This window comes from Ambystoma mexicanum, chromosome 3p (genome assembly GCF_040938575.1).
Source record: "Ambystoma mexicanum isolate Mex_15411 chromosome 3p, UKY_AmexF1_1, whole genome shotgun sequence".
NCBI lineage: Eukaryota > Metazoa > Chordata > Amphibia > Caudata > Ambystomatidae > Ambystoma > Ambystoma mexicanum.
Window position 1 is genome coordinate 997,848,511 of NC_090925.1, and position 27,845 is coordinate 997,876,355.

Here is a 27,845-nt window from a genome sequence, read left to right on the forward strand (position 1 = left end):
TTAATGAAGTTCGGCTAGCGAGACTAATTATCATTTTTTTGTTTTCATAACAGGTATTTGATCCCTTTCTGCCACTGCCATCTGTTTGAGACACCGGCGGATGGATTCTTCAGCAGACACCTGCAGCTTCGTGTCAACAACTGGAGCACGATCACCATATTATGGGACGATCGCCAAGGGCCCACATGCCCTTACGCTGTACTAGTGGCTAGAAGCAACATAACCTTTAGGCTGGACTAGTGCCTATTTGATGGAACAGCCTTGCGGTTCACCGCGCTTCCAAAGTGATTCTTTTTACGAAAATGAACACCCTGTGTACCATAAAGGAACACCGCATGACTCAAGATGAAACGGAACAGTTATTGCGGATACAGATAAAAGAAAATAAATGGCTTCCGGAGATCATATGGCAATTGCTGAATATTCTCTAAACATTTAATGTCAAATAAATGTACTTTACCAAATGTACCGTGTTGCTGTTTCATTGTAAAGTACAGTTTCATATTCCGAATTGTGGTGCGCTGTGTTGTGAGTTGATCTGTGTTGGTTTCCGGGTTCTCTGTGGAGTCGCGCAGAAGACTGGGCGCGTTTGCCTACGCAGCACAGTAACGTCACGGGGAGAGGCGGGGAATATGAATGTTTTGATAATGTGAGGCTCAGGGGCGGGGGAATTGATTTAGTGCCGCAAAAGCAGGTCAGCCAGGGCGATCGGGGAAAAGATAGGATTATCAGAAAATGGCGGCTCCCTGGTGCTTGTTTTCGCGTGCTTTTAATGGACGAAAACTCGGGTAAGGTCCATAGGAAAGTTTTCTAAAATCGAGCCACTTAGGCTTAAAAAAACATGGCCGACCCGTTGGGACAATAAAAATTTTTACTAGACCATGCCTTTAAGTGAGATTTTCTTAGATAGGAGGTAATATCTGGCCCACTTCCCCCCCTCGATTATAATATCCATGTCTTTTTCCCACGATGCCTTGATGGTGTTTGATGATTTCGTGTGAGCCTGCACAATATTGTATAATTTGGACACCCCAGTGCCTGCCTGAGAATACAATGACTGGTAGCATACATTCTCGGGGGGGGGGGGGGGGCTGTTCGTCTGGGGATGATGGCCACCTTTCTTTGAACGCGGCTTTCATACGGTGGAACTGTAGGGTGGCTAGTTGGCTGCTCCCCACTGAGTTTGCGAACTCTTCAGGAGTTACAAATTTACCATCAGGGAACATGGTTTTCATTGTGAATTCATATTCGGGTAGCCAGTTTTTCTGGATGGCAATGTCATACGTCGGCTTAATGCCCGGGAAGTTCGAGCGGGGCTTGGGAATCATAAGGGCAGTCTATGTGCAGAGGTTTGCTTATTGCAGCCCATGCCGCAACTGTGCAGGAGGCGGGGTCAAACTTGCAATCGTCTTTATGTGACTTCGTAAATATGATGGATCTCAAATCAGTTGGTCGGACCGAATGACGCTCGATGGGTATATGTGGTGTGTTATCCGAGGAGTCCTGCCAGAACTTTGCATAGTGTGCCTGCGCCACATAGTACAATTCAAAATCAGGGGCGGCAAAGCCTCCCATATCATAGGGTTCGACCAATTTGTTCCATTTCATTCTATTCGTGCCACCGTTCCACGTGGCCATGGAGCGCAGGTTGTCGAAGTTTGTCCGGCCATATAGGTACATTACAGAAGATGTATAGGAACTTAGGGAGTACCGTCATCTTGAGGACCGCTATCCGGCCAGCAAGAGATATAGGGAGTCTGGACCAAATATGAAGCTTGGAGTGTATGGTTTGTAGCGTGGATTCATAGTTATCTATATAAAGAGAGTTCTTGTCGTGAGAAACCAGGATTTCCCAGGTATCGAATGTGATTGGGAGCCCATGACAGGCCATGAGTGTTTGCGGGGCAAGTAGTGGCACGTGTCAACGGAAAGATCTCGGATTTGGATGCATGGATCTTGTAGCCTGAGTGTGTAGTGAAATCGGTGATCACCGCTAAAATGGGGGACAGGTTATTTTCTGGTTCCCGAACATATAGTAGTGCATCGTCTGCATACAATGAGATGGCTTGGTATACCCCGGCCATTTTTATACCCCTAAGGTCTTGTTCAGCTCTGACTGCAGCCGCCACTGGTTCAATGGTGAGGGCAAAAAGGATGGGTGAGAAGGGCATCCCTGCCTCGTTCCCCTGCATAGAGTAAATTGATTGGATAGGGTACGGTTGGTTAGAACTCTGGCCTTGGGAGAGGAGTAGAGAAGTTTGACACAACCTATCAGGGAAGGGCCGAATCCGAATTTGTAAAGAACCTCAAACATGTAAAGCCACGATACCGAATTGTGCCTCTGGTTTGATCTGTGCTAGAACACTGAACAGTCTGCGCAGGTTCAGGGCCGTGGATCTCGTAGGGATAAATCCGCATTGGTCGGAGTGGATTAAGGTGGTCATTTTGGGGAGCAGTCTAGTGGCCAGCACCTTTGCGTAAATCTTGGCATCCGTGTTAATCAGGGACAAGGGACGGTAGGAGGAGCGTTCATATGCCGGGCGTCTAGGTTTCAAGAGCACTGAAATGACTGCGTCCGACATGCACTCTGAGTGAACTAGCGTTCATAGCCTCTTCCCAAACAAAGGACAATATTGGGGCGATTATCGGAGAGCATGCCTTATACAGGTCGGCGTTTAGGCCGTCCGGCCCTGGAGTTTTACCCGCTGCTAGTGCTTTGATCGCTTCAGCCATTTCCTCGGCCGTTATGGGTTGTTCAAGGGACCAGGTATCTTCTAAAGTTAGGCTAGGGAGGGAAATAAGTACGACTTCACGTCGTCCCGTGTGGATCTATCGTGGTTGGCGTGAAGATTAATGTAATAGTCCGTGAACTCAGAGTTTATTTCATCCTCCCCATGTACAGCCGCCCCCACCCCCCCCAATCTGTTAGAAGACTTGCAATAGGGGTGTGGGTGTGGTCATTGCGAAGTATACGGGCCAGATGGTGGCCCGCCCTGTTGCCCTCCCTGTATTTGCGTGCCCTGGACGGGATGGCCATGTTTTGTTCTTTGGTAGCCAGTTCGTTAAAGGTTTGGAGGTGTAGACTAATGTCCGCCAAAATACGTTTGTCATGGGTCCTAATATAGGCAGATTCGAGCGATTGCAGGATTGATTCTGTGTTGCCCAAGCTGGTTCTAACGGTTCTGAGGAGACCAGACGTCTTGGACATAAGGTTGCCTCGTACCCACACCTTAAATGTTTCCCAGATGGAAGCCCAGCTGCCCACAGAGCCCTTATTCAGTTGGAAGAACTCCTCCGTCTCAGTGTATAGAGCCTCCTCCACATTCGGGTCCTTCAATATATTGGGGGGCATCCTCCATCGATGTGCAGGGCGACGGATGTCAGGGACCAGTATATTTAGAATGACGGGGGAATGGTCCGAGAGTGTACGCGGAAGAATATCACAGCATTCGATGGAGTTGATGAGGGGGGAGGAGATGAGCCAGTAATCTATTCTGGATTCAGAATCATGGACCGAGGAATAGAAGGTGTATTTTCTATGTGTGGGGTGGGTCCCTCTCCACGCATTGGACAAAGCTAGTTCCTCCTGGGCTTGGTGTATAATGTTGGTTGTTTTAGTAAGGGCTCTAGGCTTATTTGAGGACCTATCTAACGTAGTGTCGAGGATAGTGTTACGGTCTCCTCCCCACAATACCCAGGCTTCCGTTGTAGGGCCAATCACTAGAAAGGAGGTGTGTGTAGAATCATGGCTCATCCAGGTTTGGACCAATATAAATTTTCTGCCAGCAACGGTGCCCCAGACCACAACATATATGCCCTGTGGATCAATTCTACTTTTCTCGGTGGAGAACCCTAGTGAGGGGTGTATTAGCGTGATGACGCCTCTGTTTTGGGAAGGAGTATTCCGTGTAATACCTATTTTTTCCCCACTGTCGCAGGATACTTTCGTTGGTGGATTTTAATGCACGAGTCTCTTGGAGCATAGCGATATGTGGGTGGTGTCTAAACGTAAGCGCCTACTTTGCTGGCTTTTGCCCCGTTTAACCCCCGGATATTCCAGGTGAGCAGTTTTAGTTTAAGCCCGCCCGAGTGCATTAGTTTTCTGCGCCATTTCCATGTGTCATAAGAGCGTGGGGAAGTGGATTTTCTCGTAGTGGAGGACAACAAGTGAAACCGTGAGTGCAATTTTACCAATGGTTAAGCCAACCGAACATTGTGCCTGGTGTCCAACAGGGGCTGCCTGCAGCATTAACGTAGTGTTCGAACAGTGAAACAGTCCCCTGTTGCCGTACCCACCCCCTCCCACACCATCGTGCCCAACTTGATGATGAACCCTTTTAACTAACTTGTGGATGTTCCCAAAGAAGGGGACGAGTGCAGCAACTCCGCTTCGAGGTTGGGCGCATCTCATCCGGCATTGTTAAAGGATGGAGGGCAGGGGAGTTCTCCCTGCTGCATCCTGTTTCCAACATTCACAGTGGCCAGCATAGACCAGTCCTGACTGCGGCTGGGATCCATGAGTAGGAAAACAGGTTATACAGGTTGTTGCAAGTCGTTCTGGTCAAGTTCCTGTCTCCCGGGCAGGAGGGGTATCGAGGCTTCCATGTAGACCAAAGCTGTGGCAGGAGATTCGAAAAAGTGTGCTCTTCCAGCATGTTGTATACGAAGTTTCGCTGGAAAGAGAAGGGCGTAGGGGACCGGTCTCAAACATAGCTGGCGCTTGACAGTTTCGTAGGATCGTCTTTGAGTTTGGACCCCTGCAGAAAAGTCCGGGTATACATGGATGTTGTCGTTGCCAAACCTAAGGGGTCCTTTCTCTCTTGCCAGTCTGAGGATGGCGTCCCAGTAGTTCAACAGTTTGGCAATCACTGTGCGGGGAGGAGCCCCTAGTCTGGGTGGCGGAGCGAGGGTTCGATGTGCCCGCTCCACGAGGAACTGGGGTGTGAGTGACTCCTCTACGAGGAGAGATTTCAAAAGGTCTTCGATTCGGGACTCCATTGGGCCTTTGCAGAAGGTCTCTGCGAGGCCGACTATGCAGATGTTGTTCCGTCTGGATCGGGATTCCAAATCGTCACATTTATTGCAGAGTTTATTCATTTCCCCTCTAAGGAGTGCGATGTCCTGGGTGTTTTGCCAAGTAGAGTCCTCATTCGTGCCAATTCTGTTTTCAGCCTCTGTGATTCTGGCACTTTCCTTGTCTAGGCGAGTTTTTAGGGAGCCTATCGTGGAAACAATGTCGTCAAGTTTGACATTAATGGCCAGGAATCCATTTTGAACTGTTGTCAGCAGGTGATCAAATTTCGTATCTTCTACATTTAGGGGTGAGGCCGGAGATTGAGGGTCCGGGCGTTCAGAAGATGATTGTGAGCTAGTAAAGGAGTCCATTGGTCCCGTCTTCCTGGACTTACCCGCGTTTTTTCCAGGCATTGTGGAGGTGGAGAAACGGCCTGGGCCTGGTGGATGAGAGGGCCGCGTGTTAAAGTGTGGTGGAGGAGGGCGCAATGCCCGCAGGGATCCCGGTGCGCCCGAAACGGCGATTGTTCCAAGATGGCGTGTTCTGTGGCGTAAGCGGGGCAATGACCGCAAGAGCTGACAGGCGTGAATTTTCACAGTGTAATTTGATGGTAGAAGCACCGAGCCAGATGAAGGGGAGCACAGGATATGTTGGATTCGGGTCAGAGAGCCCCACACGTGCCCCGCGCCCAGCCGCCGTGCCAGCCCAGTCCCACGTAGCTCTCACCTCGGGAACAAGGAACGGGGTCGGGACCGTCCAATCCAGGCCCCGGGGGTGCCGCGAAGATCTGCCGAAGGGCCCGGATCCCGGCACAGGGCTTAGTAACGAGGGTCCGGGAGGTCCCGCCTTGAGCACCTGCCAACGTGGGAGGGACGTTGCAGGGCGCCCTATGCTGGGCAGGGCGCAGTATGCCCAGAGAACGTGAGGCGAGAAGTATCGTGGGCGCAGTCTGCCGGTCCCGCTCCACCCACTGTGAGGCCCGGCGTAAGTGGGAGCCGCGGCTCCCTCGTAGATTCTTGTGGAGCTGCGAAGCGGCACGGGCATGTGTCCTCAAGGTCCACCACGGTTCCCAGGCTTGGGAAGTCCGATTTCAGTCGGGATTTCGCCTGCAAGGTCAGGATGTTCTCCGGGAACAGCGCGGGTAGCTTACGAGGTTCGATGCAATCTGGAAACAGGGGATAATTTAATCAGGATTCATGCCGGAGAGGAGCTCCTCACTCAAACGGCCATCTTGTTGCGCTGCAGCGCCTCCTTCCGCCGGTTGTCAGCTTTGACGGTGCCAATAAAGTGGAGGAGTCCCCCGATGTCCTCCCTCTTGTCCCCACGACTGAGGCACAGGAACAGTGAGATCTGCAGAGCTGTAAAGGAACAGAAGTCTTCAGCTGCATCTTTTTCTTCTTTACTAAAGTACTGTAAAACTAGCCTAAGAGAACTTACCTCTTACTATGGAAGCGCTTGTAACTTCTGCAATTGACAAGTCTTATCAGCTTGTGGCCCTACATTTGGTTCTTCTTTTTATCAAAGACTCCTAAGAACTCGTGCAAAGACTTTTCCATTTACTTACCTGAAGTGCTGCATCCTATACAAAGACTTTTGCCCATTGACTTTGGCTTAGCCTATCGAATTGAATAACTTCTCTTGTTATCTGAAAGTATTTGCCCTGCTTAAGAATATTTCTAATTTCTTGTGTTCTAATAACCTTTGCCTTTTACAAACTATTGAGAGTATTCTGTATGCCAACAGTAAGGTATTAATGTCCCCAGCACCCTTGTTACTGAAGTCACCTGTGGGTGTAGGTTGCGTCTGTGGTCCATCCCAAAAGGGCCTGGTCTGATTCAGAAACTCAGTGTACAGTATTGAAGTATATTTGTAAGTTACTATTCTATTGCTCCCTTCTAAAGAAGGCTTTATAACTGACTGAAAAATAATTGTTTATGCAAGAAACCTTGAGTGTAAGAGTTAATCTGAATACATGTAACTGTGAATCTTTGTGTAACCCCACTACAGCTCACAATTCCCCTCTTGAGATAAGCCTGGCTGCTCAACACGCTACCAAAACTGTGTAGGACAAGCTTATACCAAAGGTTGGGTTTCCTATACCTGTAGTCAGTTGTTTTTATTGTTCCCAAAGGGTACTGCATTCAAGCTTTGCCTAAAAAGGGTGCGCCGACAGCAAGAGTGGATCCCATTCCCTCTGTCTATATACTTGGCATCGAGGTGCCGATTGACAGGTTGGGCCGAGTGGGGCTTGAGCCACCCCTTCTTGGCCAGGGCAACAACATCTTTCTGCATCGGGATCCCTGTTTTGGAAGGGGGTCTTAGGGAGAGTGTGAGGGGGAAATTCTCAGAAATGTGCTAATTCCTCTCTACCTTAGAGACCCCCAGCACCTTTGCTGGATTTGAGGACTCATTTTTTACCTGGAGAGACAGACCCTTTTTCCCACTCTCTCATGTATTTTTCCAATGATTTGACATCTGTTTCTTTTGGTTGTGGAGTCTGACAAACTCCATAGGCATCTCTTTTTACATTGTGGCACACAACACCTTCAGTGCAGTGACACAGGGAAGTCTTTTAGATTTCCCAAAGGTTTAAATGCCTTCTCTTGGATAAACTACCGTTTCCAAAAGCAGTGAAGTGAAAATTGACTTTACTTACATGTGTAACTTTTTAGACCGAGCACACAATATCTTACCATAGGATGCTTCACAGGCTACTTAGTATCCCCCTTTGTCTATTTTCTCATGTAACATTTTTATTTAACCCTTTCTACAATTAATGGCTGGTGGTAGTGGTTTACTTTTAACTACTGTGGTGTGTTTTTAACGCGGGCTGCGTTCGCAGCTGCAGTAAAGCACCCTTGGGTGCCATTTTTCTCAAAATGGCCCTGGTTGTCTTTTTTCGCCATTTCTTTGTGGAAAGGTCCTTCCTGAGATTTACTCAGCACGCCAAACCAGGTTTGGTCCCTTTGTTCACTTGGTCTTTGGCAGGATTCACAAGTGAAGCCCGCCTCTGGCTCCAGAGTGTCTGGCAGGAAGTGAGTGAGGTGCCCGAATCTCCGTGCTTAATCCCCTTGGTTTCAGGAATGCACCCCTATGTGAATGGCCGGCTTGCTGTCCGGCAAGGACAGCCACCCTTCTGTGTGATTGATAACTAGGCTGGAATGAGTGGGACAAACCTGCATAAAAGGAGAGGCTTTTGGCTTGGAAGGTAGAGTCGACCACTGACGAAGTAATTCGAAGAAGAACTTAGAAGAGAGGCCTGCTGCTACTCTGGACTGTTTGCCCAGTGAAGCCTTGCTGCTGTGCTGAAGCTCCGAAATTCGCCTCGACTAGAGAAGCCCTGCAAGGACGACTTCTCCCCTTGAGTTGGTGGGACCATTCTACTCCAAAGTGAAATTGTCTGGACATTCTCTCTGAGCTAGCTGTACTTCCTTGCTGCTGCAGGAACCAAAGTGCCAGGGAGAGGAACACCAGATTGGAGTGCATCACTTTTAAGTCGGACTTGAGCTGCTGGAAGATCCTCCGGACTCCCAGGAAGCCGGATTGACCAAGCCTGAGCCACCTCAACAGATAGCTTGACTCCAGAAGCGAGGAAAGTCCAGAGTGGTATCCGAGAACTGCGGTGGTGCTATTTGCTATAGACGCGAGGAGCTGAAACAGCGAAGTGCCACTGAATTTAAGTTTGCCCTTTGCTGTTGCTGATCGTCCCATTGCAGTGCAGGAGTCCCCAGAAGTCCTCCCTTTTGTCCCCACGACTGAGGGCCAGGAACAGGATTTGCAGAGCTGCCCAGGAACAGAAGCCAGCTGGAACCATTTCTTCTAAACAAAAGGTACTGTACAGTCTAAAATAACTTACCTCTTGTGTGCAGTCTTACTTGTTCTCAGTTGAGACTTGTCTTGGTTGCTTCTGTAGGGTTGCTAACAGCTTCTTTACCTCACAAGCCTAAACGGCTTGTGGCCCTACAATGATTCTTCTTTTTCTACAAAGACTTGTAAAACATTGTGCAAGACTTTTACTTACCTGCAAGAACTGCTTCAGCTCACCTAGACTTTTGCCCAATTGACATTGGCTGGCCTGGCTCCCTGAATGACTCTTCTTCCCTCTGACAGTGTGTTAATCTTCCTTCCAGGAAAGGGTTAACTTACTTTGCACTGGGGGGGTTCAAAGTACTTCCCTGCTTCAGAATATGTGTGTGATCTCTGTTTTATTCTAATATCCCTTTTCTTTCGACGCTCATCTCAGTATTGCTCTAAATTTACCAGTGATCCATTAATGTCCACAGTGTCCTAGCTATATAAGTCACCTGAGGGTGTAGGAAGTGTCTGTGTGCCATCCCAAATGGGCACTTGCTGATTTAGAGAAACTAAGTGTATTTTGGAGTGCATTTGTGTGTTACTGTTATATTGCCCCTTCCGAAGAAGGCTTATTCAAACTGACTGTTAAATGAATTAATAATTGTTTAATCAAGAAACCTTGAGTGTAAGTGTTTATTTGGATACTTGTCACTGTGAATCTCTGTGCAACTCCCCTACTGCTCACATTGACCCCTCTTGAGATAGGCCTGGCTGCTCAGCCAACTACCAACCTGTGTAGTACAGACTTATACCAAAGGTTGGGATCCTATTGCCAGGAGGTCAAGGTTGTTGTAGTGCACCTAAAGGGTACTGCACCAAATCTTGCCTAACAGTGAGTATTTCTGTCTTGGTACATGTGCCGGTGCGAGAACCTGAGAGGTTCCTCCCGCTGGGGCGTTTCCTCGGGAAGGAGTCGCACTTACTGGGTGCGATGGAAAACAGCGGCCCTCCCTTGGGCCTCAATCTCGGTTTGACAAATTCCTTCAAGTCCTCTGGAGGCGACTTTTCGAAGAGCTCCCTCCACCGAGCTAGCCTGTTCTTTGCTGCGCATGGAGTCAGTGCATCGCACGTAGTACAACCGTGCCTGCCATGGTCGGGGCCAAGGCAGCGGAGGTAAAGAGGGTGGGGGTCGGACGTAGGGAAGAGCCCCTCGCAGGATGGACACCTGCTGAAGCCCACTGAAGTCCACATGCGCCGGGGAGTTGCGTGACGCCGGAGGACCAAGTACCTGAATGATAAAAAGAAGACAAAAAGAAGAATCCAGGGAAGAGCGCATGGAATTACATGGCCAAAGCCAAACCCAGGAGCGCTGGTGAAATTGGCTCGTTCCTGTTGACATGGAGAAGGGGACTGATGTGTGGTACTGGTGGGCGGAGTCAAGGTAGCAAATGCTCCCAGGGCCGCACCCCCCTGCGTGCCTCTAAATTTAAAGGGGAAGAAGGTTTTTTTTCTGGTGAAAAAGGTTCCGTCACCCCGTCACTAGGGACGGCCATGCAGTATGGAGGAAAGGGGACGGGACGCAAGAGTACATAGGAATTGGTAACTAGAAGCCCGTGGACATCATAGAGGATCCACGGGTCAGCGAACCTTATCCGTCAGGAGTGTACGTTAAGGGCAAGCCTGCTCTCCCCCACCCTCCACCCCACAGAGACTCATGGATCCTGAGGGACCGGTCAACCCTTCTTTCCCTCTTCAGGCTGGTGCTGAAGAGGGGGGACCGTAAAAACCCCTTGTTAGCCGCTTTGTGCCGCTTGCCTCTGTGCTGCCTCAGAGACTTGTCAGGTTGCCTCGGCCGTCTCTCTCCTGGAAGCCCCTAAAGGCTCCAAAGGCCCAACTCGTGTCCGAGCGCTGGCGAGTATGGCTGTGGGTCTTCGGTGTGGATTTGATTAAATAGGCAAGGATTTAGCTGTCTGGGAGCTATTCTTTTTCTTAACTAGTTCCTCATCTGTTGTCGAGTGGAACAGGTCACCCACCCTCAAACAGCAGGTCGAGGATGTGTTCCTGCACATCTGGGTTGAAATCATCACCCTGAGCCAAGCTGTCCTCATTTACGTGGCGATACAGATGGCTCTGCCCGAGGTGTCGATGTGGGCCACCGTAGACTCCATTATATCCTGGGCCACAAATTCGCCTCCGCCAAACCTGATTTGAACCAAGCCTGGCCGTGGGTAGGAAGCTCTGGAAGGAAGTCTGCACTCTCCCGCCACAACTGTTGATTAACCGCAGCCAACATGGTATCAGCATTGGCCTGACGCAGGTGGAGCATGGCATTTGAGTAGACCTTTTTGGCAAACGACTAACAGCTTTTCCACCTTCCCCAGGAGTGAAGAAGCGGATGCCGCTGAGGAAGACTGTTTTGGAATAGAACGATGCCGCTGCTGTAACAGGAATGTGACTGCGGTGCACCGACAATAAGAGGGAATCCCCCTCAGTCTGTCTGTATTTGGCATCCAGGAGCTTGTTGGTAGGCTGGGTGTAGTGTGGCTTGACCCAGCCCTTTTTGGCTAAGGATTCCACATCCTTCTGAAGAGGCATGCCAGTTCTCGTGGGAGGACGAAGTGTAAGCACTTTGGCCAGGACGCCCTGCCTCGGGTTGCTCGCCTGCGGCTGAGGGATGCCTAGATATTACGCCAGACCCGCCAGCCTCTCATGGAATGCTTCAGCTGACTGTGTCCGGATCTTCATCCTCATTCGTGTCCGCCGCTGGGTCCTGCAGATCTGGGGGTGCAGAAGGAGTGCTGGGTGCAGGCAGCTGTGGCGTGCTGACTGGCAGTGCGGGGGGCTGACCCGCTGTGATTGGAGCAGGCGTGGGAGCCAGGGGCTGAGCTGAACCCAGGGCCTGGGCACCAGTAGGAGCTTGAGGCAGTAGCGGAGGCAGCATGTCCCTCATTTACATCCCAGAGGATGGTACCCATCTGTGGCAATCTCACGAGGGTGAGGAACTTCTCAAAGAACCAATCCTCGCAAGCAGGCGGGGGCGTAGGGGCTGGGCCCTGCGGCTGCGGTGTCCTGGGCAGTCCCCGTCTCGCCAGACTGGGGGATGCATACCTCCCTCTGCAAAGTGGAGGGATAAGACGTGGACCAGGTAACAGGCGTTGCCCAATCCCATCTGGATGTGATCGCCGTGCGGATAAGGCGCCGGGAGAGCCGCCACTTTGTATGGCCAGTGGCCATTTTGTCCTGCTCTGCGCCACGTGCCTGAGGCATGGTGCTTGCTGAGCTGGGTCCAGTCTCCACCTGCATGCTGAATAGCAAAGGCTGGGACCTTCCCTGCACCTCAGGCCGAGACCTGAGAGGCAGAGTGCCCTCGGCCATGGTGCGGTAGTGCTGCGTACCAGCGCCCCCTCAGACATAGGCCCGGTACTAGGGCGAAGCCCCTCTGGTCAGAGCCTGGTAATAAGGCCTTGCAGCCGCTCAGCAGTGGGGCGGTAGGATCTCGCGACCTCTCGGCCCGTGGGCCGTGTTAGGCAAAATTGCATGTAGTACCCTCTGGGACCACCACATACAATAAGGCTACAGGTGTAAGCAAAACCAACCTGTACTACATAGTTTTTGGTAGCGAGCGGAGCAGCCAGGCTCATCTCAAGAGGGAATGTGAGCAGTAAAGGATGTTACAAAGAGGTCTTTCAATCACAGTGGTTCAAGTGGACACTTGTACTCAAGGTTTCTTGGTAAAACACTTATTAATTTATTACACAATCATTTAGAAAACATTTCACTAGAAGGAGGCATCTTACTATTATACACAAACACACTTCAGTATCAAACCAATACGTTTCGGAGTAAATTTGGCTTCCCTGAAATAGTAGCAAAATGGCATTTCAGTCACTTTAAATAGGAGTACAAAGGCACAAGTTAATAAAATAGATCACAAATACTTTCTTAGGTAGTGCAAATAGTTTTGGTTCACTAGAGGACGCAATTCAGTTCAATAGGCCTAGGCCAAAGGCAATTGGCTAGTGTTTTGGATAGGAAAGCAGTTCTTGTAGTCAACGGTAAGGTCTTTCTTCTTTCTCAGAAGTAGTTTGTACGAAAAAGAATCATATGTTGAGTCACAAGCTGATTAGGCATGCAAGTTGGGAAAGTTCCACAAACTTTCACCGTGAGAGGTAAGTTCTCTCAATCGGGTTGGCACAGTACCTTAGTATGAAGAAAAGATGCAACTGTAGACGTTGGTTCCTGGCAGTTCCTGCAGATCTCACTGTTCCTGAGCCTCAGTCGTGGGGACAAGAGGGAGGACATCCGGGGGGGGTGGGGGGGGGGGCTCCTGCACTGCACGGGGACTGGTCAAACAAGCTGGCAAATGGAAGATCTTCGGTTCGAGTAGCTGTAGTCAAGCACACAAGCTGGTGTCCTTCCCCCTGGTTAAACCTAACCAGGTGGCTTACGAGTTGATTGGTCCCACCAACTCAAAAGGAAGAATTTGTCCTTGAAGGGGCTTCTCGGTCGAGATGAACGTGGCAATTCGGACCTGCAGCAGGGCTTCACCGGGCTGCACCAGGAATTGCAGCAGCCGTCCTCTTCCAGCTCGTCTTCGGTTCTTTCGTTCCAGTGGTCGACTGCTTTCCCGTCCAAGGGACTCGCCTTTTAAACCGTTTTCTCCCTTTCAGTCCAGCCTAGCTGTCACTCACCCAACAGGGTGGCGGTCCTTGCCGGACAGTCAGCCAGCCAATCACGCCAGAGTGCATTTGGGTCTCCTAGAAGACTAAGCACAGGGAGTTTCGGGCACCTCCCTCACTTCCTTCCCACCCCAGACACCCAGGCGCCAGAGGCGGTCTTCAGTCCTGAAGCCCGCCAAAGGCGTATGAACAAAGGGACCAAACCTGGTTTGGCGCGCAGAGAAACTCCAGAAGGACCTTTCCAAAAAGAAACTGCGAAAAAAGAAGACTGTGGCCAGTTTAAACAAAGGGGGCTTAAGGCGCCATCTTGAAAAACATGGCTCCCGCGATTTTTTGCTACCGGTGTTAGCGGTTGGGAAAAATCATGGTAGTTCGTTGTAAAACCATTGCCACCAGCCATTTCGAGAGGAAAGGGTAGCAGTTGACTGCTACATGAGTTTCTAGACACAGGGGATACTAGGTAAACCCTCCAGCACTCTACAGGAAAATAGTGTGTGCTGGGCCTAGGAATTTAAAAAGACTAGTAAAGTCAATTTAACCTTACATTCTCTGGGAAACCAGTTTCTCCCAGAGAAGGTATTAAACCTTTTGAAGTCTAAAAGACCTCCCTGTGTCACTGCACTGAAGGTGCTGTGTAACACATGAAGATGATGCCTATGGAGTTAGCTAAAACTCCATGATCAAAGAACACAAGTGTAAAACACACATCAAAATAAATGAGTGGGAAAAAAAGGCTCACGCTCTTTCCAGGTAAAAAATAAAAATCAATTCCTCAAAATCCAGAAAAGTTTCTGGGGGTCTCTAAGGTGAAGGGAAATAGCACATTTATGAGAATTCTCCCTAACAGGCCGGTAGCTGGACTGGCCTCTGTCCCCTTGCTGGGAAGTCCCTCCTGCTTGGGCGCTTCCCGAGGAAGGAGTCGCTCTTACGGGGTGCAAAGGAGAACAGAGCACCTACCTTGGGCCTGGTCTTCCTAACGTATGATTTGATGTTCTGTGGAGGTGATCTTTCGAAAAGCTCTCTCCACCTGACCAACCGAACAGGGTCAAGGCGTCGCACACGGGTCAGCTGTCCCAGCCGTGGTCTGCGCCAAGGCACCGGAGGCAGAGTCGTGAGGGTCAGACGTAGGGAAGGAACCCTCACAGGCTGGACACCTGCTGAAAGCTGCTGTCTACATGCGCCAGGAAGGAGCATGGCACCAGATACAGAGAATACCTGACAATTGGACGAGAAAAAGAAAAAAAGAATAACTTCTTCTGGGGAAGAGCGCATGAAATTTCATGGCCAAAGGCCTTACCCAGGAGCGCAGTGGCGCCAGTGGGCGTGGTCAGGGGAGCGCATGCTCCCAGGGCCGTGCACCCGCGCATCTAAATTTAAAGGGGAAGAAAATGTTTTCACGTGAAAAAAGTTCTGTTTCCCGTCCCTAGCTAGGGACGCCCCATAGAGTATGGAGGAAAGGGGATAGGACGTAGGAGTAAATAACCTTGCATATACTTTTCAGAATGGCACAACACACATTCAAGAGAAGTAAGAAATTTTGTAACCGCTCACTCAGAGTTACAGTTACCAACAAAATCTTTCACAGGGAGGTACTTTTCAAACACTTGTTATCCTTTCAAGACAGAATCCTTTACCTATCCAGTCCTTACCTAGTCTATTGCACAAGTTCTCCCAGAGGCAGAAGAGGCGCCCTAGTTGTCTAGGTGCTAGCTGTAGGCAGGGTGAGATGGGGTTCTGTTGCAGGCAAAAGTCAGAGTTCCTGTGGAAGACTGTTCAACAAGTAGGTAGTTCACTTTAGAGTTAGGGTCCAGTGGGCCTGGGTGAACTGGATGAGAGGACTCCAATCACAGGAAACACCCCAAAGCTTTACAGTATTCACAAAGACTTAAGGTAAGTAAATACACCAGCCAACACAGTACCTTAGCACGAAAGAAGAGTTGCAGCAAGAAAACTTCAGGATCTGCAGCCAAAAGCCTGGTTGTTGAATTCCTTTATCCCTTTTCAGGAGCCAGAAGACAACTGAATATCACGGATTAGATTTGCGTTGCTAATCTGGTCCAGCACTCTGGTGAGGGGACTTCAAGGACTGGAATTGCGTGTCTCGGGTGCCAAAGTTTCAGCACGATTCGAAATTCGTAAGACCATGCACACTGCAAGATGGCTCTAGGTCCCAGGGTATTGGGGTATAGCAGCCCGACAAGGTCGCAGTATGATGTGGGATGCCTAAAAAATGCAGTTCTTCTTGAGTCTAGTGGATCTCACCAGGCTGGTCGGGTTTGTCGTTTTTGGAGCCCCTAGGTCACTTGGAAGTAAGGGTAACAGCAGGCTCTGGTTACACAGCAGGCGCTCCGATCGCTGGAAATCGGCTCAGCCGCTTTTTCTTCATCTTTAGGTCCAGTGGCCAACTTGTCAGCAGCTTTCAGGTTCAGAGTTATCAGGAACTACAGCACAACCTCTGTATTCTCTCCCCGCATTTTACAGCAAGGGGCGGTCTGGTCTGGCTGTTCAATCAGGACAGCCAGCCCTCCACTGGGAGTGGTTTCCTTTCAGGCAAGGTGGAAGACAAAGGGCTGCAGAGTTTTGGTCTCCACCCTCGCTTCCTACCTTTCCATACACTCTGGAGCCGGGGCGGGGAATCCACAGGATTGCTGCTGAAGACAAAACAGCCACTGCGGTCGTTCCCACCTAGAATGGCATGGGAAGACCCCAGAAACCGCAAGCATACAAGAAATGGTGAAAAAAAGAAGGAGCCCACCATTGTAGAAAAATGGTGGCCCTTCTGTACATTACCAAGGCTGAATTAACAGCCTGCGAGTAATGAATACTAAAAAGCCATAAAAGTAGTTACACTGCCCCCTGCCATTAAAGGAAACTTGCAATTGTGACACAATGTTACTGGGTAAGTAAGAAATTATAAGTTACTCACCGTAGTGACTAACGTACTATTTGTCCTAGTCCCCTTTCCTCCATACTGCAAGGGCGTCCCTTCCTAGAAACGGGAGACTGAACCCTTTTCACCAAAAAACAAAAAACCTTCCCTTTAAAATTTAGAGGCGCGCAGGGGTGCGGCCCACGGAGCATGCGCTGCCCTGACTCCGCCCTCCGGCACCACATCTCAGTCCCAATAGATGCATCGACAATAGATTAACATTGCCTAATGACACTAGTTTTATTAGGGGGGGGGGAGGATGGTGGGGCTTATGGAGGAAAGGTGAGTAAGAGTACATTAGTCACTACAGTGATTAACTTATAATTACTTTCACGTCTCGTCCCCTTTCCACCATAATGCATGGGCGATTACAACGGAGTGTAGCCCCAGGGTGGAGAGGAGACCCTCCTAAAGCAAATCGGTTTCTAAGAGCCGCCTGTCCGAAAGCCGCGTCTGTTCTAGAGCCGGCATCCAAACAGTAGTGCTTGCAGAAAGCCGAAGAGGTGGCCCATGTGGCCGCCCTGCTTATGACTTGCCAGGGGACATGCCGCTGGAATGTGATGGCCGTTGCCTTGACTCTGACCGCGTGGGCGTGCCGGTTGACCAGCAGTGGCTTATGCTGTCCCTCGTAAACTTCTTTGATGGCCGAGACTATCCAGCAGGCTATGGAAGCCTTGGAGGCCCGATACCCCGGTCTTGATCCATCGAAGGTGACAGCCAGTGCATCCAAAACCCTTGGTCCTATCCAGGTAGAATTTCAGGGCACGCCTGACATCGACGAAGTGCAGAACTGTGCCTCATCCTTAAACTCAGCAAAAAAGGTAGGCAGCACTATTTCCTCGTTCAGATGGAATGCAGAAGTCACCTTGGGTAGGAATGCTGGGTGTGTCCGCAGGACTACCTTATCCATGTGAAACGTAGTATAGGCACTGAGGCGACCAGCGCCTGGAAGGCCGACTAGCAAGACTGACTTGACGGTGACCAGCCTGATGTCCGCGGACGCCATTGGCTCAAATGGTTTGTGTGCCAGGGCCCCCAAAACTATGTTAAGGTCCCACACAGGGTGTGGCCTCTTGATGGGCGGGTAGAGTCTGGCGAGTCCCATCACATGCTTCTTGACAATCGGGTTAGAAGAGAACACCTCTTCCTCTGAGTAGCTGTAGGTCCCAATGGCTGCCAAGTACATGCAGCAAGTGTCTACCTGCAAGCCCAAGTGAGCGAGGTGTGCCGAGAAGGAGAGCACGTCATCCCATGCACATGCAAGCGGGTTGATCTCCCTAGAGTCTGCCCAGGGCAGAACCTGGTCCATTTGCTCTTATACTGGGTTCTGGTTGCTGTGCTCCTAGCCCCCTGTATGATTTCTAGATTAGCCTGGGAAGGCTGAGGTGCATGATGTGCGCAGGAACCACACTGAGAGCTAGTTTCTTTGGCGCGGGGTGGATGACCCTGCCCCCCCCCCCCGCTGCAACCAGAAGATGTGCTGGGCCTGTCGAAAGGTGAATGGGTTGTCTCTTCGAGAGGGTGAGCAGCTCCGAGAACCTTGGCTAGCTGGCCACCCTGGAGCTATTAGAATGACGCTGAGGTGGTGAGACTCCTTGATCTTGCATGTCACCCTGTGCATCAGCGATGTGGGTGGGAGGGCGTATGCTGTCATGCCGTTCCACTGAACCTGTAATGCATTGCCCAGGTAGCTGGGGTCCGTCCCTGAAAGGAGGCAAAAATGTGGGCACTTCCTGTTGTCCCAAGTGGCAAAGAGGTCCACCTGGGGGTGTGCTGAAGATCTCCGGGAGCGCAAGGCCTTTCAATTGCCACTCGTAATTGTCTGCTCCCAGTCTGCTGAGCCTGTCCGCCTCCAGGTTGGATTCCCCCAGAAGGTGGACGGCCCTGAGGTAGATGTGTTTCTCCAGGGCCCATTCCCACATGCTGACCGCCAGCCTGCACTGTGGAGGGGACCTGGTACCTCCCTGCTTGTTGACATAGACATGCTGGTTGAGTCGTCTGTCTGAATGAGGACGACCTTGCCCGTGATAACCGGAAGGAAGGCTGAGAGAACTAGCCAGATGGACCTCAGCTTCAGCCAATTGATGTGGTACTCCTGCTCGGTCCAGGTGCCATGGATGCAGTGGCTGCCGAGGTTGGTCCCCCATCCCTCAAGAGCGGAGTCTGTAGTGATGGTGACCTGTGGGGTAGGCTGCCGGAAAGGTTTGCGCGTCTGCAGGTTGTAGTCCCTGGGCCACCATGTAAGGTCCAGGTGAAGAGAAGGAGGAACGTTGATCATCTCCGCCCGAGAGCCCCGCTCCTGGTTTGAAGATGCTGCAAAGTGCCGCTGTATCCTCCTCCTCCCGAGTCTCGTGTGGGGGACGTCGAGTAGGACCACTGCTTTGAGTGGTGTGGGTACCACCAGGCCGATTTCACTTGTCTGCTGAGGAAGTGCGCAGTGGCCCTCTTGATGGCTCTGATCTTGTCCTCCGAAGGAAAAACTCTCTCGGAGCACGTGTCCCAGATGAGCCCCAAGAAGGTCAGACTCTGCGTGGGCTACAGCTGAGACTTGAGATTGAGCGAAAAGCTCAGATCGTGCAGTGTGTTCATAAGAGCTTTCGAAGTGCGGTGCACCGCCATCGGAGATGAAGCCCTGACGAGTCAGTCGTCGAGGTACGGGTATATGTGGTGGCCCCGAGGAGGGCCGCCCCTGTATTCATCAGCATGGTGAAGACCCTGGTGGCTGAGTTGAGGCTGAAGGGAAGCACCTTGCATTGGAAATGGCAGCCCATGATCCTGAATCGTAGAAATAAACGATGAGGCTGCCAAACCGGGATGTGCAAGTACGCGTCCCTCGGATCCAGGGAGCACATCCAGGCTCCCTTGCGCAATGTCTCCGCTATTAAAGCTGGCATAACCATCTTGAATTTTTGTAGAGGTAGGGTGATGTTGAGGTGGAAAGATGCAACACAACTCTCAGGCCAGCCTGGTTCTTCTGTTTGGCGAAAATCCCGGAATAAAAGCCCAAGCCTCGCAGGGAGGTTGGGACTTCTTCACAGCTTGGCTCTGACGAGCGAGTGAATCTCCTCCAGCAGAGCTGCCACAATTGAATGCGACAGGCAGCCTGCCCCTCAACGGAGAGACGTGGACCCAAGGGGCGTGTCATGCCTCCTTTCCCTCTGAGGCTGTTGCAGGGGAGGGGGGATTGGAAAAACCCCTTGTCCGCCACCCTTTTTTGTTGTTTCCTCCGGTGCTGACTCAGAACTGTCAGGTTGTCTCCGTTCTTGGAAGCTCCAGAACATGCCAAACACCCGCCCCTTGTCGGAGCATTGCAGCGACTGAGTGTAGGCCTTGGGCGTGGCCTTCGTAAGAATAGATAAAGACTTTGCAGATGGCAAGCTGTTCTTGTCCAATTCCTCATTCCTGGTGGATGAGAAGAGGTCACTGCCCTCGAAGGGAAGGTCCAAAATGCGTTTCCTGGACATCGGGATTAACTTAGTAGCCCGGAGCCAAGCCGTCCTTCTCATGTCTGTGGCAATGCGGATGGCCCGGGCAGAGGTATCGATGTGGGCCACGGGGGCTCCATAAAGCCCTGCGCTACAAGCCTGAATTCTCCTAGTCCTGCCTTGAAGCGGGTTTGGCTCTGTGCCAGAAGTTCTGGGAGGAAGTCCGCAAATTCCTGCCCGAGTCCTTAGTTAGCAGCTGCCAACATGGCATCTGCGTTGGCCTGCTGCAAGTGCCAGGAGGCGTAGGAGTACAGCCTCTTCCTGTACGTCTCCAAGATCTTGCCTAGCAGTGTTGAGGACGGGGTGGCCGAGGCTTGGAATAGAGTGACGTCGCAGCCATCACCGAAGAGTGTGGTTGAGGACGTGCAGAAAGCAAAAGTGTGTTCCCCTCCATCCGCCTGTACCTGGCGTGGAGTCGCCGATTGACAGGCCGGGCCGAGCGCGGCTTGCGCCACCCCCCCTTATTGGCCAGGGCAACTACGTCTTTCTGCATCGGGATCCCCATTTTGGTAACGGGCCTTAGGGTGAGGACCTCTGCTAAGACCCCCTCCTCGGGCTGCCCTACCTCGGGCTGAGGAAGGGCCCAACTACTCTGCCAAACCTGCAAGGCTTTCGTGGAAGGCCCTGGCGGAAGATGGCAGGTCAGGGTCATCCTCCTCATCCATGTCTGCCAGGCTGGGGGGTTCCGGAGATGGTGGAGGAGTGCTGGGCGCCGTGGGCTGCGGAGTGGACACCAGAGCCGGTGGCTGCTGCAGAACCGGAGGAGCCAGCTGGGGCAGCAGCGTCTTCGTTGGGGCCTGTGGCACCAGAGCCATTAGAGGAATGACTATGGGGGCCAGTGGGGCGACCTGTGGGAGCTGTCCCCGACGGCCTCCCAGAGGATGTGCCCCCTCTGGGGAGTTCACCTCAGCCCTCATAACCTTTACGAAGAACCTTGTCTTCAGAGGCTGTACAGGTGGCAGGTGATATTGACGGAGTGGCCCAGGGCACGTGGGGCCAGGGCACACTGCCGTGGTGCAAGGGGAAACCTGCCCTGCGCTGCTGATGGATAAACTGTAGGCCACACACCTGGTTGACACCAGTCCCACCTTGTGACTCCTTCCTCCACCCGCTCCCCAAACGGGGGTTATCGGATGAGCAGCCATCCCATTTGGCGCGGTGGCCATTTTGTGGAGCTGCATGGCACGTACCGAAGTCGTGGCGCCTGGCTCGCTGGAACCATCCCTATGCAAGACTCTTGTTGTTAGAACCAAAGCCCATCCTGCACCTCAGGCCATGACCTGGAAGGCGTATTGCCCTCGGGAGAGCCGTTGGTAGTGCTGGGTATAGGCGCACCCTCGGCTTATGTTGCTGGCACTAGGGCATGGCCCCTCGGGTGAAATCCCGGTAAAAAGAACTTTCCGGTTCCACAGCACTTTCACCGGGAAGATCCACTGACCCTCACGGCCTGCCGGTCGGTAGCTGACTTAGCCTTGGTACATGTGCTAGTATGACAATCTGCACGATTCCTCCCATGCGGGCGAGTCCTTGGAAGGAGTCTCCCTTGCGTGGTGCGCTGGAAAAGAGTGGCCCCTACCTTGGGCCCGGATCGATGATGACGAAGTCCTTTAGGTCCTCTGGGAGAACTCCGTCCACCTGGCTAGTCTGTTCTTCAGAGACCTTGAGAAAAGTGCGTTGCATGCGGTACAGGCTTGCCAGTCGTGGTCTGGACCAAGGCAACATAGGTAGAGGGTGTGGGGGTTGAAGTTGGAAAGAGCCCCTCGCAGGATGGACACAAGCTAAACCCTGTAGAAGTCAGCATGCGCCGGGGAGGAGCGTGACGCCCGAGGACCGAGTACCTGAATGATAAAAAGACAAAAAGACAGAAGAGAAGTATCAGCGCATGGAATTACATGGCCGAAGCCAAACCAAGGAGCGCTGGTGAATTCGGCCCGTTGACGCGGAAAAGGGGAATGAGGTGTGGCACTGGAGGGCGTATGCTCCCAGGGCCACACCCCCACCTGCCTCTAAATTAAAGGGGAAGAAGGTTTTTTCTGGTGAAAAAGGTTGTCTCCCCCATCCCTAGGAAGGGTCGCCCTTGCAGTATGGAGGAAAGGGGCCGGGACGTACAAGTAAGGGGATGCATTGTATCCCCCCCAGCACTCCACATAAGGTGGGGTGTGCTGGTTCACTATATGAAATGTAAAGCGGGATGAACATCCCTCTTTACTACTTGGGAACTGTAGTTCACCCAAGTACATGAAAGAGAAATTAACAGGGGAACTCGTAGGGCAACCCAACTGAAGGCCAAAAGTTATAGAAAACTATAACTTCAACCACGTACAAAAGGTCATCCATAAAAAGAGTAAAAGACTAGGTGAGAGGGGAAAAAAAGATTCCCCTTCACCCAGGCACAAGGTAATATAGTTACCTAGTCAAAGCAAAACGTTCTGGGGTTGACACAGGTCAGGAAGACTTATGGATATGAAAATCTTACCCAACACCAGCAGCACTGCACAGAAAGTGCTGTGTGCAACAGTAATAAAATAGATGCCGGAAAAGTTATAGTTAAGTAGGCTTCCCAAAATAAAGTATGGAGAGTCACAAAAATGAGTTCCATGGAAAGAGTAAAAGAAAGGCTGAGTGGGGGAAAAGGTTCCCACTAACACAGGAACATAGAAAAAGAATGCACAAGTCCAGCACAAGGGGTTGGGGGTCTCACAGGGAAGGGAGATTGAACATAAATGTGAACATCTAACCTAGTACTCTTCACATTTGTGCTCCATACTCCAAACCTAAAGTATTTTTTCTAATGAGACTTAATATGTTGTACTGCACACCTCAATCTGTGTAAGATTATTTGGTATCCCTACAAAATATCCCCATCAAAAATATCGCCGTACATATGGCCGGTCTCGCCATAGGCGATATTTTTGGGGGATAATTTGTGGGAGCAGGAGTTGCTGGGGTGTCCGCCGCACATTTTACAATAATGCAGGGATTGCGGGGGTGTCCCCGCAGGGTCCATGGGTCAATATAGATACAAAAATATGGCGATATTTTTGTATCGCAATATTTTTGCGGGGATATTAACACATGGAACCAATTATGTGTCTAAAGACTACAAAAAACCCTGCAACGCCCCCCACCTCCGCAAAAAATGTAAACATTTTGATGTGCAAGAAAAAAAATTAGTGTACAATTGGTGTGTGTTTTATTCACACCCCGGCTTTCAGTTTGTCGAAATAAGTAAAAGGACCCAGACCAGCTAGATTTGGTTAATTTAATTCTTTGGTTTGGTAATTTTTACTCAATATCAAGTTTGGGGATGCTTGTGGTCTTGTGCAGAAGGGACGTGACTAAGCAGTTCTGGCTGGCCTGCCCCTTTTGGGGTGGGACCAAGCCTAATTTGCATATGGTCTTCCCCTTTTGTAATGGCTTAGCAGGCGAAGAACAATGGTCTGGAGGGTTGTCCAGAGCAATGCCAGCGGTTCAGATTAATTTGAAACCTTCCAGCCATCACCTCTTTTAGTTTGCCAATATCAAATCCTTTCATCCCTAAACCCCTAATGACGCCTTCACAGTTCAAGAATTAGCACACTAGAACCGGGCAAAACATCACCACCTGTTAAATTACACACTGGTACAATAAAAACAGCTCTGCAACTGAGATCAGAGCACGAGTTCTGAAATAATTGAGGCATGCAGGTCTTGGTTACATGTTCAAAAAAAAAATCTCGTCCTTCACAAGGCAAAGTTAATTTTATCAGATGGCAAGGATGCAAAGCATGTCAGCATTACATACCATGTTCCAAAGGATGGGATTTTCCAGAGTGGCATCTCCAATGATCAAGTAAATGGTGTAAGTGCCAGATGCAGAATCAAACTCGGTCTTCCTTTCAGTGGGATCCAGCTCAAATTTGTATACGTTCTTGGTATCCGGCTCAGCAACAAATATCACTTCTTGTCCAGTTTTATGGTTGTGAAGGCGGACAAAGGTCTATGGTAAGGAAGAATTATAAGAAATAACATGTACAAATTGTAATAGTCACAGATTAACAAGCACTGTAACCAAGTCGACAATGTCTGACATTTTCAAATCCAGAGGGCTTAAACAAACAGAACTAAAGTTAACATTGCATTGTGTTAGGTGAGTTTTCCTAAAGTACACTTGAGATAAGACTCAATAAAACTATCCCTTGACATACAGGCCCCTAACTCTTAGTACCCGTCTGTACTACCCAAAGGAACTTGGTAGAATGGCAGAGCAGCCAGGCTTATCATAGGAGGAAGATGTGAGCTGTAGTTAAGTACACTGAACCTAGTTAGTAATGCACCTCAAAGACACTTACAAACATATTAAAATATAGATGCATTACATTTACACAAGTCACTGTTAAATACTAAGCACAATAAACCAATACACAAAGGTATACGTTACAATACTTTCAAAAGGCTGCTTCTTAGTTGGTAGTTGCTGAACGTGTACAATTGTTACAGGAGTCTGACAGGTCTACCGCACTATCAGTAATAACGTGCACCCACAAAATAATATGGTACTTGCATTTAGTCAGCATACACAATTGATTTTTGGGAAGGAAAAATGATGTTACTCACCGTAGTGACTAATGTACTCTTAGTTCCTGTTCCTCCATACTGCATAGACGGCCCTCGCTAGGGACAGGAGATGGAACCTTTTCACTAGAAAAAACCTTCCCCTTTGAATTGAGAGGCGCGCAGGGGTGCGGCCCTGGGAGCATGCGCTACCCTGAACCCCCCACCCACCCCCGGCGCCACACCTCAGTCTCCATTGACGCGTCGACAATATTTAACATTGCCCAATGATAACAGTATTATTAGGGGGGAGGATGCGGGATGTATGGAGGAAAGGGGATTAAGGACTAGTCACAACGGTGAGTAACTTATAATTACTATTATATCCAGTCCCCTCTCCTCCATACTGCATGGGCGATTACAACTGAATGTAGCCCTAGGGTGGAGAGGAGACCCTCCTTAAGAAAAGATACCTTAGAACCGCCAGTCCGAAAGCCGCGTCTGACTTCGAGCCGGCGTCCAAACAGCAGTGCTTACAAAAAGATGAAGGGGTGTCCCAGGTGGCCGCCCTGCTGATAACCTGCCACGGGTCCTGCCATTGGAATGCAATGGCTGTGGCCTTGGCCATGACCGCATGGGAAGCAGCTTGTGGTGCCCCTCGTAGGCCCCCTTAATGGCCGAAACCATCCATCATGCAATAGAGGTCTTGGATGCTTGATACCCAGGCCCATTCCCACATGCTGACAGCTAGGCTGCACAGTGGAGGGGACCTGGTAACCCCCTGCTTGTTGACATAGTACATGCTGGTGGAGTTGTCGGTCTGGATGATGACGACCTTGCCCCCAATGAGTGGGAAGAAAGCTCTGTGCGCTTGCCCGATGGCCTTCCGTTCCAGCCAGTTGATATGGGACTCCTGCTCCTGCCCGGTCCAGACTCCATGGACACTGGCTGTCCAGAGTGGCCCCCCCAGCCCTCGAGAGAGGAGTCCGTCATGATAGTGACCTGCGGAGCCGGCTACCGGAAGGGCTTGCCCGCCTGCAGGTTGCAGTCCCTGGACCACATGTAAGGTCCCAGTGGAGAGGAGGAATGTTGACCAGCTCCGCTTGGGAGCCCTGCTTCAGATTCCAAGATGCTGTGAAGTGCAGCTGTAATCTCCTCATCTCAAGTCTCGTGTGGGGGTACAGCCAGTTGGACTGCTGCCATGAGCTGGTACCACCAGGCCGATGTCACTTCTCGGGTGAGTTAAGTGTATTGTGGCCCTCTTGATGGCCGTGATCTTGTCCTCCAAGGTGAAACTCTTTCGGAGCTCGTGTCCCGCATGAGGCTCAGGAAAGTCAGTCCCTGCGTAGCCTGCAGCTGACACTTCTTGAAGTTGAGAGAAAATCCCAGGTCGTGGAGTGTGCTCATAAGGGCGGAGGAAGTGTGGTGCACCGCCTCCGGAGATTTCGCCCCAACGAGCCAGTCATCCAGGTACAGGTAGAGATGGTGGCCCTGAGGAGGGCTGCCACTGCATTCATGAGTCTGGTAAACACCCTGGGAGCCGTGTTGAGGCCGAAGGGTAGCACCTTGTATTGGAAATGGCAGCCCATGATCCTGAACCGCAGGACGGAACGATGCGACTGCCAAATCGGGACATGTGGATACACGTCATTCAGATCCAGGGAGCACATCCAGTCTCCCCTGCACAAAGTCTCCGCTATGAGTGCTGGTGTAACCATCTTGAATTTTCTAAGAGGAAAGGGGAGCATGAGGGTGGAAAGGTCCAAAACAACTCAGGCCAGCCTGGTGGTTCTTCTGTATGGTGAAAATCCTGGAGTAGAAGCCCAAGCCTCGCTGGGAGAATGGAACTACTGCCTGGCTCTCGACGAGCGACCGAATCTCCGCTGTTAGGGAGAATTCTCAGAAATGTGCTAATTCCCTCCACCTTAAAGACACCCAGCAACTTTGCTGAATTTTGAAGACTTTATTTTTTACTTGGAGTGTGTGACCCTTTTTTTCCCCACTCGCTCATGTATTTTAATGTGAATTTTACCTCTGTTTCTCTTTTGGTTGTGGAGTCTGACAAACTCCATAGGCATCATCGTTTACATTGTGTTTCACAGCACCTTCAGTGTAGTGACACAGGGAAGTCTTCCAGACTTCCCAAAGGTGTAACTACCTTCTCTGGGATAAACTACTGTTTCCCAGAGAAATAAAGTGAAATTGACTTTACTTACCACTGTAACTTGCTAGACCCAGCACACACTATCTTACAATAGAGTGCTGGAGGGGTTACTTAGTGTCCCCTTTGTCTAGCTTCTCGTGTAACATTTTTATGTTACTCTTTTCTCATTGAATGGCTGGTGGCAGTGGTTTCGTTTAAACTACCATGTTTTGCATTTACCGTGGGCTGTATTCACAGCTGCTGTAAAGCAACCGCGGGAGCAATCTTTGTCAAAATGGTGCCCGTCTTCTTTTTTTGCCATTTCTTTGTGGAAAGGTACTTCGAGATTTTCTCTGCTCGCCAAACCAGGTTTGGTCTCTTTGTTCATTTCGCCTTTGGCGGGATTCAGGAGTGAAGCCCACCTCTGGCTCCAGAGTGTCTGGGATAGGCAGGAAGTGAGGGAGGTGTCCGAAACTCCCTGTGCTTAGTCTCCTAGGAGACCCAAATGCACTCTGTGGTGATTGGCCGGCTGACTGTCCAATAAGGACAGCCACCCTGCTGGGTGACTGACAGCTAGGCTGGAATTAATGGTAGAGAACCCAATAAAAGGAGTGTCCTTTGGCTTGGAAGGCAGCGTCGACCACTGGACGGAAGAAGAGCTTGAAGAGGACGCCTGCTGCAACTCCTGGACCGTTGGTTTGCCCGGTGAAGCCCTGCTGCAGTACCGAAACGCCAAGTTCGCATCGACAGAAGCGCCTGCAACCAATCAACTCCAAAGTAAGCCACCTGGACATCCATCTCGGAGCTGGTTGAATTTCCACAGAGTTGCTGCTGGAAACCGTTTAGCCAGGGAGAGGAACACCAGATTGTGTGTGTTGCTTTTAAGCTGGCCTAGAGCTTTTTGAAGATCCTCCGGACTCCCAAGCAGCAGGACTGACCAAGCCGGAGCCCCAACAGAGTGCGGGACCCCAGAAGCAAGGAAAGTCTATCTCAACAGCTAGGAACTGCGGTGTTACTATTTGCGGTAGACGCGAGGAGTTGAAACACTGAACAGGCACTGAAAGTGAAGTTTGCCGGTTGCAAGTTTTGACCGTCCAGTGCATTGCAGGAGTCCCCCGACTTCCTCTCCTCTTGTCCCCACGACTGAGGCCCAGGAACAGTGAGATTTGCAGAGCTGCACAAAAACAGAAGTCACCAGGTGCATGTTTTCTTCATTTCTAAGGTACTGTAAAACAAGTCTAAGAACTTACCTCTTACTGTAGAATTG

General features: G+C 50.7%; 1 protein-coding gene across 2 annotated transcripts in view; it reads right to left on the reverse strand.

Annotated features, from left to right (window-relative positions):
- Window positions 1-27,845, reverse strand: part of RPN2 (ribophorin II) — a 514,179-nt gene that overhangs the window by 132,680 nt on the left and 353,654 nt on the right. For both annotated transcript variants that reach the window (XM_069652295.1, XM_069652294.1), the window contains exon 12: window positions 23,687-23,881. In XM_069652295.1, the coding sequence (XP_069508396.1) occupies window positions 23,687-23,881 (195 nt within the window). The remainder of the gene's footprint in view (window positions 1-23,686; window positions 23,882-27,845) is intronic.